This window comes from Pholcus phalangioides, unplaced genomic scaffold, assembly GCF_987345545.1.
Source record: "Pholcus phalangioides strain wild (caught in Gottingen) unplaced genomic scaffold, Ppha-v1.0 ptg000011l_1, whole genome shotgun sequence".
Taxonomy (NCBI): domain Eukaryota; kingdom Metazoa; phylum Arthropoda; class Arachnida; order Araneae; family Pholcidae; genus Pholcus; species Pholcus phalangioides.
The window spans coordinates 54520826-54533635 of record NW_028301604.1 but is presented as its reverse complement, the minus strand read 5'-3'; the positions used below and the strand labels follow the sequence as shown (position 1 = coordinate 54533635).

Genomic DNA, 12810 nt, shown 5'->3' with positions numbered 1-12810 from the left:
GACAAAGCCGTACTCATCCAATATGTGGAAAATTTACTAGCAGAAATGGAAATGATAGCAAGTCAGGGCAAAATGGTAACTCAATTAGCATTGCATGATTTCACAATTCATAGGAACATCACAAAAATGAAGTCATTAAACAACTATAACTTACGTAAGAAATGTTAAATGTGTTGTCCACCTTGTTTTGGATATCTTGAGTTCATTTCCAGTCCAATGACTTACAGCAGAGTAACATCAGTGGATAACATGTTTATTTCTTGGATAAAGTGCACAAGATAAGCCAGATAATAAATTAAGATAGTAAATGCTAATAAAAACAGTCAGACTATATTCTACTGAACCTCCTACCTCTCAATAAACTACTGATCTATGAATCTACTATGAAAAAGGGAAAATTTCCTGGAATCCCTTGGGCTTACAATGATTGAAAAATAATGAGCGATGTGTGTGTCACGTTTAATTGCTAATTTACATATACATTTTTAGAAAGTGTCATAAGTGTATGTCATTGTCTCTTCAAACAAATTCAAATTATGCAAATATTATCTCTATAATTACACAAAGTATAATCATAGATATAATATATACATCATTTGAGCAAAAATACGTAAATATATAATTCTTTCAATCTAACACAATCCTCCCATTTTTGGTCAAATCATTCGAAGTATATATAACTACCAAAATTGAATTAAATTAAATTATTTAAATAACTATGAAATATATATAACTACCATATTTTAACTGTCAAAATTGACATCTCAAAATTTCCGAAATTGAATCTTTGCCAATAGCTTCATGAATATATCTGCAATGTTAGATTCACTCTCGATTTTTATTATTTTAATGACACCTTTTTCAATGAAATCTTTAACATAATGGTATTTTATCTATATGTTTATTTGCATGATTTTCTATATAATTCTTTGAATAATCAACAGCACTTTTTGAATCACAGTACATGATAGGAGTTGGTAAATTTTCTATTCCACGTTCTTTGATTATTCTATCTAACCAAATAATTTCACAACACAAAGATGCCATTGCTATATATACTGCCTCTATTGTAGATTTTGCAACAAAATTTCATCGCTTTGCCTTCCATGATATAAGTATGGCACATAAAAATACAATATAACCTGTTACACATTTTCTAGTATCTTTACAATTTACGAAGGTTTTTTTTTTTTTTTTAACAACTGGCTGTTGCGAAGATATATTCCGGAAAGAGAGAAAATTCAGTGGCCCCTGCGGGGAATCGAACCCATGTCCTTTCACTTTCCGGGTAGCGGAGAGTGACGTCATCCTTGTGTCTTTACAATTTGCAAAATCACTATCAGAATATCCTATTAAACCCTGAAATACATTCCCATTTGTAAATTCAATACTCAAACATTTTGTAGTGACAACATATTGCAAAACGTTCTTTAGTGCTAACCGATGAGATAAATCAGGGTTTATATAACCAGGCAAATATTATCTCTAACTTGATAATTACACAAATTATACAATCATTAATATAATATATACATCATTTGAGCATGAATACATAATTCTTTCAATCTAACAGGATATGAGGTAGAAATGCAAAAATGCTTGTTCAGTAGCATGTATGTCATCATAATGATGTGCTTTGATTTCACCAAAATTTGCAATCTGACCACTGTACCTAAAATTTTAAGTTACTCTCAAAGTCAAAAGTTGCAAGGGTTAAGGTCAGGTGAAAGTAGCGCCAGGTGTCGTGTCATCCTGTTATAGTCAAGATGATTCTTTAGCAGCTGCTTTGCTGTTGTTGTAATGTGCATCTTGATAAAAGTTGTGCTATCTATACACACTGATGTTGTTGAAGTGCAGATATTATATGTGGCACAGTAGATTATATAGCTGGCCAAGTACAGCATTATCCACTTGTATATTTATAAGTATTCTTTTTCTTCCTCCAAAATGAAATTCCATTGCTTCAAGAGTATTCATGCAAATTTTCAAGTCATTCTGACCAATGGTTCTTATGTTATAGTGTTTTGGAATAAAAATTTTAATCAAGGAAACAGTTATTTTCCGGATATTATGCTGAGGTGAGCTCGGAAAGAAAAGTCATCACGTCTCCGCCGGGACCCGAACCCAGGCCCTCTTGCATACCGGGCAAGCATGCTACCATCTACACCACTGGAGACACATGAATCTGCCTTCCTAATTTCACGCACTGTGTCGTGAGGCGCTGAAGTAGAGGCATTAGTAGCCTCTCTTAACTTCAGGAAATGGCCCCCGGGTGGGACGGTTTAGAGAGATTTAGATGGCTTTTTTCTCAGCCAGAGATATCAAGGAAACAGTTATTTTCCGGATATTATGCTGAGGTGAGCTCGGAAAGAAAAGTCATCACGTCTCCGCCGGGACGACTTTCCGGGGCTTCTTTCCGAGCTCACCTCAGCATAATATCCGGAAAATAACTGTTTCCTTGATATCTCTGGCTGAGAAAAAAGCCATCTAAATCTCTCTAAAAATTTTAATTATAATTATTCTGTATATTAGCTGATTATTTTTCAGAAATCACTTACAGTAGAACCTTGATTAATAAGGAGCAGTGGTGAAAGAATAAAAAACATTGAATATTAAGCCTGGTGGTAACGTACAGTACAAAATGTGCAATGACTTATGGAAAGAAAATGAAAATGTCTTTGAGGCAATTAACTGGTATCCTTTAGGGGCAGCTGGTGTATTTATTAGATTGATTATATGACCACCTGCCCTTAGCATGATGGTGAAGTCACTAATATTGCAGCTTCTTTGTGAAGAAAAAAAACCAAAAGCCTGTTACATATTTAGATGTGTAACAGCCCACTACCGTATTTAAATGTGTGATGCAATCCTCATTCATGAATTTGCTGAAGATAGAGCATCAGAATGTAGAGCAAGGTTAGAAAATGTAGTAAGAATGAGATTAGTAAGAATGTAGAAGTAATGAGAAATTTTGGTACTGTATATAACTTGAGTATAACATACTTACTTTATGTGAAAAATATTCAGGCCATTTTTATGAGATTTTTTGAAAAAAACCACTAATACCATCTTATACAATTTAAAGATATACCATCAGAATGTGTGTGTAGAAAATGTGGTAAGAATGAAAAATTTTGGCCAATGATCAACCAATATGATGTTTTCAAGTTAAAAAATTATATTTAGGCCACTTTTATATATATGGTTTAAATCAAACAACCCATAATCTTTGTTAAGGAAGAGAAACAAAATTGGAATTGAACCCAAAACTAATGAAAATGTAACGGAAGATAAAGCAAAAATATTGAAAATGTAACAAAACATATATAACCAAACTTGTTAGAATTTCAAATGAAGAAAATTCACACTGTTAAAACTTTATTCTTATCTTTATTTTATTATTAAGATATTCTAATCAAAACATCAGATATAAGTAATATGGATAAAATATCAAAATAAATGCAAGGAGAAGAAAAATTTCTGGGAATCCAAATAAATTGGACATACTGAGATTAAACATCTGCAATTTCAATGAAAAAAAAAAGAGGAGCACCACATCATGAAAAGAATGACAGAACATAATAGCGCTATTTGGAGACTAGTAAATTTCATATTAGCGGGTGAACAGCTATTAATAGGCAGAGAAACACGTCCTGTAAAAGATAGTTGCTTTCAAGAGATAACACAGGGCTGGAACTGGGGGGGGGGGGAGCAAACTGAACCGGGCAGCAAACTTTAGGTAGAAACAAAAACTCTGTTATAAAATCAAATTTTACAGCGATGGGGGTGGCAAAATCATGTTTGCCACCCCACTCAAAAAATCCTAATTATGGCCCTAGACAATACAAAGGTAGGGGTAACATCTTCCTGGGTTAGGCAAAACGCAGTGCAAAAAAAATCCCTGAAACAAATATTGTTTATTTTATAAATTCTTTGGGTGTGGTCACCCGCTCACATCTGTAGTAATGAAATATGTATTTGACATGAATGTCGCTCTCCACTTGTTAATACAAGATATACAGTTGACTGGATGTTGTGAAGATATTTATTATTTTAGATGTTAATTTTTTAAGGAAGGAAAAAACTCATCTCTGCCTCTACCGGGAGTCGAACCCGGGTCCCTCGATTGCCGGACGAGTGCTCTGGCCACTAAGCTACAGAGGAGATAGAGATTTTCCTTCGCTAGAGCGTATATATGCCGAACGGAACCGTGCGATGGACGGTGAAACCGATCAGCTAATAGCTCATGGACGACGAGCCACCAGATGGCTATATATATGACATGAATGTCGCTCTCCACTTGTTAATACAAGATATACAGTTGACTGGATGTTGTGAAGATATTTATTATTTTAGATGTTAATTTTTTAAGGAAGGAAAAAACTCATCTCTGCCTCTACCGGGAGTCGAACCCGGGTCCCTCGATTGCAGAACGAGTGCTCTGACCACTAAGCTACAGAGGAGATAGAGATTTTCCTTCGCTAGAGCGTGTATAAGCGTAATATGTATTGAACAGTAGAGAAAAGAGCCATAAAAAATATGAAAATAACAACAAAACAAAATGTATAAATTTTAGTTTTATGGAGTGTAATAATGGGAATCATAGAGCAAATGAGTTCACCTATCCTGCATTTCCCCAGAGTGAGTATAGAGATCTAAAGATGTGCTAATTACAAATTTCAATAGTTTTAATAACGACTTCTTCTAAATAAAATGTTCATAAAGAAGATTTTATGAAAAACTATGTGAGTTTATTTTGTTTTAATTTTTTTCTTAATTTGTACTAATTTTTTTAAGATTTATGTAATTATTTTAATTGTAAGTTGTATTTGCATTTCAAGTTCTTTAAAAAAGGGGTTTGCTGGGCGGCTAGTCTCAGTTTTCAGACTAGTGGTTGCAGAGTTACAGATAGGATGTCAAGTGTTCATAGCTCCTGTTTGTCCCATTCTGTGTAGAGTTGCTCTTGTGGTGCAGGGCCGCAACTAGATGCTTGGTCACCCGGGGCAAGCGCACATTTTGACGCCCCTAGGGAGAATCTATTTTGAATTATCACCCAATAATGAGAGACACACATGTTGGGTGCACACAATTTAAAAATTGCAGTTAAATGTTATTAATTGCTCAAGATACAGGTCTATGACTTTGTTGATCAAAGGGCCGGTTCTGGACATTTTTTAAGAGTGTAAGCAAATAATATTTTGATGATTAAAAAATTTTCCCTTTTCCTTCAGACACCCTAAAAAGTTACTTCCCCCCTTCAGTTGATGTCTTCTGTGGCCGCATAATTCACAAGATTCAAGATCCTGCTCTGGTTGAGCAATATAATAGATTGTAAGTTTATGACAGTTTCTCATCTTTGAAGTTTGATAAAAGATAAAAAATTTCAGATGAGCAGAACATAAGGAACTACCATGCTGCCCCATGGGCTTCTACAGATGTAGTACCTTTTACGCAATTCCCAGTACTTGCTGTGGTTTACTAGATAAATACTATATGGTTTACTTTAAAAAAAAAACACATTCTCAGGAAGACAACGGATCAGTAAAAATTTGTTCTCTTATCTTTTGACATTTTTGTGCCACTGTTTCATCTAAAATGAAATATGATTTCACTCACTGGGACACACAGTTCCCTGATCACATGAAAACATCAAAAAAAATAAAAATTCATTAGATGAATGCTAAGTGTTGAAACTCAAAATTTAACATTTTAGTCACCTGAATGATTGATATTAATGAAACTTAATAACAATATCGCACTGGAATGAAGTGCATTATTTTTTGTCGAAAATTTCCAAAAATTCTGAAAACTCTCGACCCTGAATAACTAAACAACAAAAAGTAATTATATATTTCATACATGTTGAAATTTTGATGATACTCAAATATCAAGAAAATAATGATTTATTATTGTAAATCTATCAAAAATGTGTGAATTATGAACTCAATTTTTCTCACAAGTTCATTTAGAAAATCCGGCTGAATTAAAAAAATAAAACGGGTTAAATAAAACTAACCATAAAGGGTGTGCAATCTGATTCCTAGATGGCATGCACATTTCAGAAAAATATTGATCCATCAAATGGATGCTAAAGGATTGGTGCATCACTCAGTATACTGTCTAATACAGAGGCGACTTGAGACATCGTTTCAGTGCATAAGCCACACCAGTAAAACTGCTGCGAAAACTCCACTGTTTCTCACCACTCAGGAATTTTTTCCTAGGTTCCACGGGGTGATGTGGACCAACAGACTATCGACCAACCAGATTGTGACATAAGCAGGAAAACGTAAATATTACCGATTCGGTAAAAAAAATCATATTTTTAGAAGCAAAAGCATATAATCATATTAACTTGCTAAAATTGTACTAAATGCGATAAAATCGTAACAGTTGGCAGGTATGGAATATGATGAGGTGATATTTTCTGATGGGAAAAAAATTTAGATTACCTAGATCAGTGGTTCTCAACCTTTTTGGAACTGCGGCCCGGTGAATCAAATTTCTATGAGTCTACGGCCCGGTCTGGAATAGCTTACTCGTTCATAAGTTAATAATTAATAAACACCAATTACCTTTTGATTGTGAGCTAGTTATTTAATTAAAAACCCATTTAATCAATTAATTAAACCCTTGCTTAATTTAATAATAAATTTAAACCCTTTTAATTAATTGATTAATTAATTTAAACCATTTTAATGAATTGAATCCATTATTATCTTGCGGAGTGATGCAACATTTTCTTTTTCGGTAATGTATTAATAACGTGCAGAAGTTAAAACATAAACGAAGCGTTTCATCAGCAACTGCAGTAAACATCCTCATTGCTTAAGTGCAGAAACCTGGGTACTGAGGCTGTTTGAGCGCCCCAATATATTTTTTACGAGGTGGCTGAGCCACCAATAATCAATATACAATGCAACGCTCCACTCCCTTTCCTGCATAAGGGCTTGAGCCTGTATATATGGGACAAATTACAACTTTCAGCGCCCCCCCTCCCACAATGTTTTCTTCATTTTGGCGCCTCTACCTCATTAAAAAATTCAATTGATCACAAATCAATTGAAACGTCTTAATATTCAATTTTATAGACTAATTTCTCATAGTGTGTAAAACTACAAAGTTTTCACTCACAGTGGGCAATGGAATTTTTTTGTGCTTACATTGATGCAGCACTTATTTTTTAGCACTTTTTTAATAACTTAAAATTAGTGTAAAATATATTTTATGATCAAACTTTGTATTTAATCTTAGTTAGAAAGAAGGCAATGATATAAAAAAAATTATCTATATTGTAACTCACCATAAAAGTCTGCTGAAGAGCAGAAAATTGTTCATTTTTGGGCGAAACACTTTTCGGTATATTCACAATAGATGCTTATGTTAAATTGTGTAACTTGATAAATTTCGAAACTTTGATCGCGATTTTTTTCTACTCTAAAACTTGAACTTTTCTCTATTTTTTAACAAAAATTTAGATTTGTGAACCTATCACACTGGAAAAGAAATCAAAACGAAAACTCTCGCAACGTAATGCACTGCGTTTTTGCAAAGAAAACAGTGTTTGAGTTATCACCAGTAATTATGTGCACCTTGATGACCGATTCAAAACACACTATTTTCTGTATACAGCAAGTGCTTCACTGATCAGTCGCTGACATTTGTCACACATATGTAAAATACTTCGTTCGTTTCTAAGAACACATACTAAATTATAATAAGACTGCTAGAGGTTTTTACCACTGGCCATAAATAACGGGTTCAATGGTCGAAGGCGGTTTTCTATTTCCCGGAAATTCCTAATCACTCGCAATTATTCCCCTTTGAAGTTATGCAGCTTGGTCACTGGTGAGTAGCACAGATGTTTTTCCAATCTCCAAGGAACGTGGGATACCAAGTTTTCTCATGGCATTATTGTTTTCAGGACATTTTCTGTGGTGCCGACAATGGCAAACCGTGAACACGCAAACAACAGTGTCATCTGGTTGTCAACAGAGAGCCCTGAAGCAGTAGGATATTTTTGTGGAAAAGGAACGGAGAGTATGGAAAACATTCCCCACCCCTGCTGTATTGTTTGGGTCTCATGAAGACGGATACTCAAAAATACAAAAAGAAAAAAAAAGCGATTAAAAATACTAGTTTCGAGGGGGGGGAGGGGAGGACCAGAGACATGTTTCCCTTCCTTGGGGCCTTGCAAAAAAACAAAAGATTTTCAGTGTGATAAGGGGAAAAGTGATCCTCCAAATTCTTATAATTTACAATTGCGGCTGGAAGCCTTTGTTCTGGAAGTCTAGGGGGGTTTTTCATTTTTCCCCTTGTATAATTTTTAGACTGAAAAATTAAAATAATATGTACCATAATAGTGAAATAAACCAATTAGTTATTAGTGGAAATGTGCATGAAAAATGAAAGGGTAATGAATATATTCTCGCGGCCTGGTACGATTGATGCCGTGGCCCAGCGGTGGAGAAACACTGGCCTAGATGGCTGCAGTTGCTATTGGTATTTGTATTTGTTGCACAAAAAGATATCAGTGTTGGTGGATGGTTTTGAAAGCAACACAAAAATGAACAATAAATTTCCATAAGGTTATGTAAATGCAGTGAAGTTCCAAGAGATGTGGAAAATTCATCTGTTGTCATTTGCAGAAGTCATTGAAGAACTTTTTCAGATCTTTTGATTAGACATCACTTCCATACATGTTTCCAATATTATCTGGGAGTGGTTTTTGGGCAATGGGATATGCATATTACTGGCCAGCAATTTCTCTATATTTAAAGTTCAATGGATAATTCTTGGAGCAAAATGTTTCACCTTGTTTATAGAAATGGTGAACATAGTACATCTGCTACCAATTTGCAAAAAGTCATTGTGTTTGCATTGAATAAAATCCAAATTTTTTGCTCTTCAAAAAACTTGTAAAATCCATGCCAAATCAAATTTTGGTAGTCATCAAGAAGTCTGATGGATACAGAAATTATTAACTAAAATAGTTGAGGCAGAATAGCACTCTAGGACTTCATTATAATTATAAGGTTTTAATTCAAACTAAGAACATAATTACAAAAACAAAATTAAAATCAACAATTGGAAATGTTAAAACATTAAAATGAATGAATGAATGAATATATATATATATATAGAGTTAAACATGACAACCCCTCATAATCCTTTTTTTTACAGAACAGTCTCACGTATATATAACAATTCTTTCACAGATCAGTCTGCTACAATGTTCATAACATTTTGAAACAAAGAAACCAGGTAATATTTTTTTTAAAAATGATCTTATGCAGTCCTGGCCACAGCAGGAAAGTGGCCAAATAAAATACTGGAAGATTGTTAAATTTATCTACATCCAAACCTATTGTAGTTAATTTATTAACTACTACTTTTTACCATACATGCACCTTGTACGCATTCTTCTGCAGAATTTCTAATGAATTGGTTCATGTCAACATGAGTGTTCTGAGTGTATGTAGGTCCTTCCTAGCATACTCATGTTGCCAGAATTGTGCTTATTTTGTGTTCTTATTTGTGCTTCCATTTGTTTTCCATATTTTAAAGTAAAGATGGTAAATGCTTGAATTTTCATGTTATGCAAGTATCATATTGTAAGTTTGCCTGCTTTCTGCATAGAGACTTCTTTAAATGGGAGACTGGCTCGCATTCATGCCTTGAAGTTGAAAAACCATAGAAAAAATATTTAATTATATCTAATTTAATAGCAGCTGGAAAGTGCATTTCAGAATATCTATAGGACATAATCAGGGCCGTAATTGGACACTTGGGCAGTCAGTGTTAGCAAATATTTTGGCGTTCCCTTATAATGTTTTTGTTTTTTTTTCAAGCCGAGCACAACTCAGGTCTATCAACATGGGCAATTTACTACCTAGTGAGTTGTGCCGGAAATGTAAGTATGTGTACCTAACAGTCTGAGTGCGTATCTAGTGTTGTGTATGATTTTCCAGTGCTGCCATCTATGTCTCAGAAGTGAAGTGAGTGAAGTGTAATGACTGAATTTTGTACTGTTTGTAGGACTGTTGCTTTCTGTGGCGAGACTTTTTAACGGGGAGATCGGCTCGCATTTGTGCCTTGAAGTTGGGAAGCACAGAAAACCAACTTCAGCCGACCTCCACTGTGGTGACGGTGGGGTTCAAACCCGGGTCCCAGCGATGCGAGTCTGTCACTATGACCACTCAACCACCACAGCGGCACCCTTATAATGTTAAAGGATAGGTTAAAGGGTGCAATTGGCACCCCCTCTGGTCCAGTGCCCAGGCCATGAGACCCGCCTGCTTCCCCCCCTAGTTGTGGCCCTCAACATAGTGACCAAGTTGATCCTAAATGTGCTCAATTGGGTTAAAGTCTTTGAATCGAGAGGTTCAGAAAAGTACTTCAAAGCTTTGTTTATGATCCTCCAACAATTTTCAGACATTTCAGGGAACATGAAATTTTGTACTATCAATTCGGGATGATTTGATAATCTCCATGGAAGAAATTATTATTAATTTCTATTACTCATTAATGTACATGACCTGATAACACCTTGCAAATATTTTGTTCCAAAGCAATTCCATTAGCATTAGGCACAGTGACTATCTATCTGCTTTGGAGCGTCATACACAACAGGGTTAGCTATGCTGACATTTTAGACAAAAGTCTGGTCATTTTGGCAGTAAATTGCTCAATTGCAGTGTGTCTGTAAGCCCTCATGCACCTTCTCAGTAGATGTTCACCTCTCCCATGAATGGCACTTTGTGCTCTAGCTTTACTTCGAGAAATTATGATGATTCTATTAATCCAGTCATAGTGTCCTTGAATGCAGGACAGTAACTAGGACTTTTGTCAGGAAAAACAAACTTGATTATGCTGCCTGTTCATTGCAAAACTCTATAGTTCAAGGAGAAAGTCTTTTTTTTTTACAGTATGCTCTGAGGTGAAAACAATTTTTTTCACTTTCATTCCTCAATTTTGCTATCCGAGCATTTGGACCCATTTTCCACCGCTCCCCTAGTTCTGGCCTGACAACACCAACAAGCAAATATTTCACACACTATCCAGTTTCAGTACTGTGATATTTGGTTGGAAAGCTGACAATTGTCCTTTTTTTTAGACTGGATAAATAGCTTATTTAACCTGTGACAGTGATATAAATTGTTTTTAATAACTAAATTTGAATATTATCATTTTTAATTGCCATTTCAGAAGACCTACATGTGTTCAGAGTCTTATGCAGAGATTATGGGGAAACAGTATGAATTTTTCTCTTTCATTTTACCATCTCAATTGCACATCTATTCTCCGATACTAATCCTTTTAATCTTTAATTTAATTGCAGGTGGTGGAATACAGTGTATTAAAAAATATTTTAGGTCAGTTTTATGGCTTTTCTGTGATATAAATTCTTTCACCTTGATGTTTTCTTCTGATTGCAGATGTTGAGATTGCATTTGGGCAACCACCCTTCAGCAACGAACCACAACCCAGCACAGCTTGAATCATCTATAAAGTATGTATTAATGAGACGTTTATTGATACTCATATTTGTTTATAGAGTTAAATAACACTATATTTTAACTATTTTTTTAGCCTCTGAAATCAGAATTTTTGATAAGTTGAACTAACGATAACTCAAAATTTTTGGTCAGCTTCTGCATATTCAACTAAGATATGATGATGGATATTATTTTGTTTTGGAAATTACTTTGGCAGAAAAATATATGAGACACAAAAATGGGTTGGAGGATATAAAACTTTTTTTTATTATTTATACCCATAAGGTTATGTACTAGGAGTGAGTGAATATCCATGTACACCAACTTCTAAAAAAAAATGCTCAGAATTCATCTTATTAAGCACCTAATAGCTTAATAAGATACTTTGTAAATATTATTTTGTATTTGTTTTTATCAATATTTATTACTTTGTATTACTTTGATTCCATTAATTAATTAGTTTTGATTAAATTTATTTCAGAATTGTGTGTGGTAGACCTCATTCATTGCACATTGCACTCAAACAAAAAAAAGTAAAGAATACAATAGATGAAAGGAATATTGTGAAAGTAAGTTTTTTCAAGCTTACCTTCACACTTGCTTTTTTTACAAAAATAATGGTGTCAATGGTTGAGCTCACAATGAGTATTATAACTTTCTAACATCTCACCAAACAATCTTTTGAGACAACAACTACAAAATTATAGCTTGCAAAGCAAACAATATTTATGAAAGTGCATTAACCTCTTCAGGCATAATGCCACATGCCATTATGCCTGAAAAAAAGTGTTTAACCAGTGTGTGCTTCCAGCACTGACTTATGGAGCTGAAATATGGACACTCACAAGCAAGACAATACAAAGGCTACAGACTACACAGAGGAGCATGGAGAGATGTATGTTAGGCATCACAAGAAGAGACAGAAAACGAATTACTTGGATAAGAAGCCATACAAAGGTACATAATATCATGGAAAGAATTAAACATTTAAAATGAAAATGGGCTGGACATATTGCAAGAAGACAGGACAACAAATGGACCACAAGTATTCTGGGCTGGAACCCCCGTGGTGTTAAACGTCCAAGAAGGCATCCAGACACAAGATGGATCAATGAGATCAGAAAAGTTTGGAGTCAACTGGATGGCTAAAGCATCAGACAGAATAACATGGAAAAATTTAGAGGAGACCTTCATCGAGCAGTGAATTGAAATGGTTGATAATGATAATTAACCACTTACCTGTGGCATTTATTTCATAAATGAACCGAAAATCCCTGTCCAATATTAGGTTAAAAAGTAATAAATTAGAAAA

General features: G+C 34.5%; 1 protein-coding gene and 1 non-coding gene across 3 annotated transcripts in view; one reads left to right on the top strand and one right to left on the bottom strand.

The window, feature by feature from the left end:
* The window catches only part of LOC149080575 (nuclear pore membrane glycoprotein 210-like), a 158571-nt gene that overhangs the window by 112572 nt on the left and 33189 nt on the right, over nt 1–12810 (top strand). For both annotated transcript variants that reach the window (XM_089239711.1, XM_089239712.1), the window contains 3 exons: nt 11209–11255; nt 11439–11512; nt 11980–12067. In XM_089239711.1, coding sequence (XP_089095837.1) covers nt 11209–11255; nt 11439–11512; nt 11980–12067 — 209 coding nt within the window. The remainder of the gene's footprint in view (nt 1–11208; nt 11256–11438; nt 11513–11979; nt 12068–12810) is intronic.
* On the bottom strand, nt 4392–4463 carry TRNAA-UGC (transfer RNA alanine (anticodon UGC)). The gene has a single exon. It is a non-coding gene; the product is annotated as a tRNA-Ala (tRNA).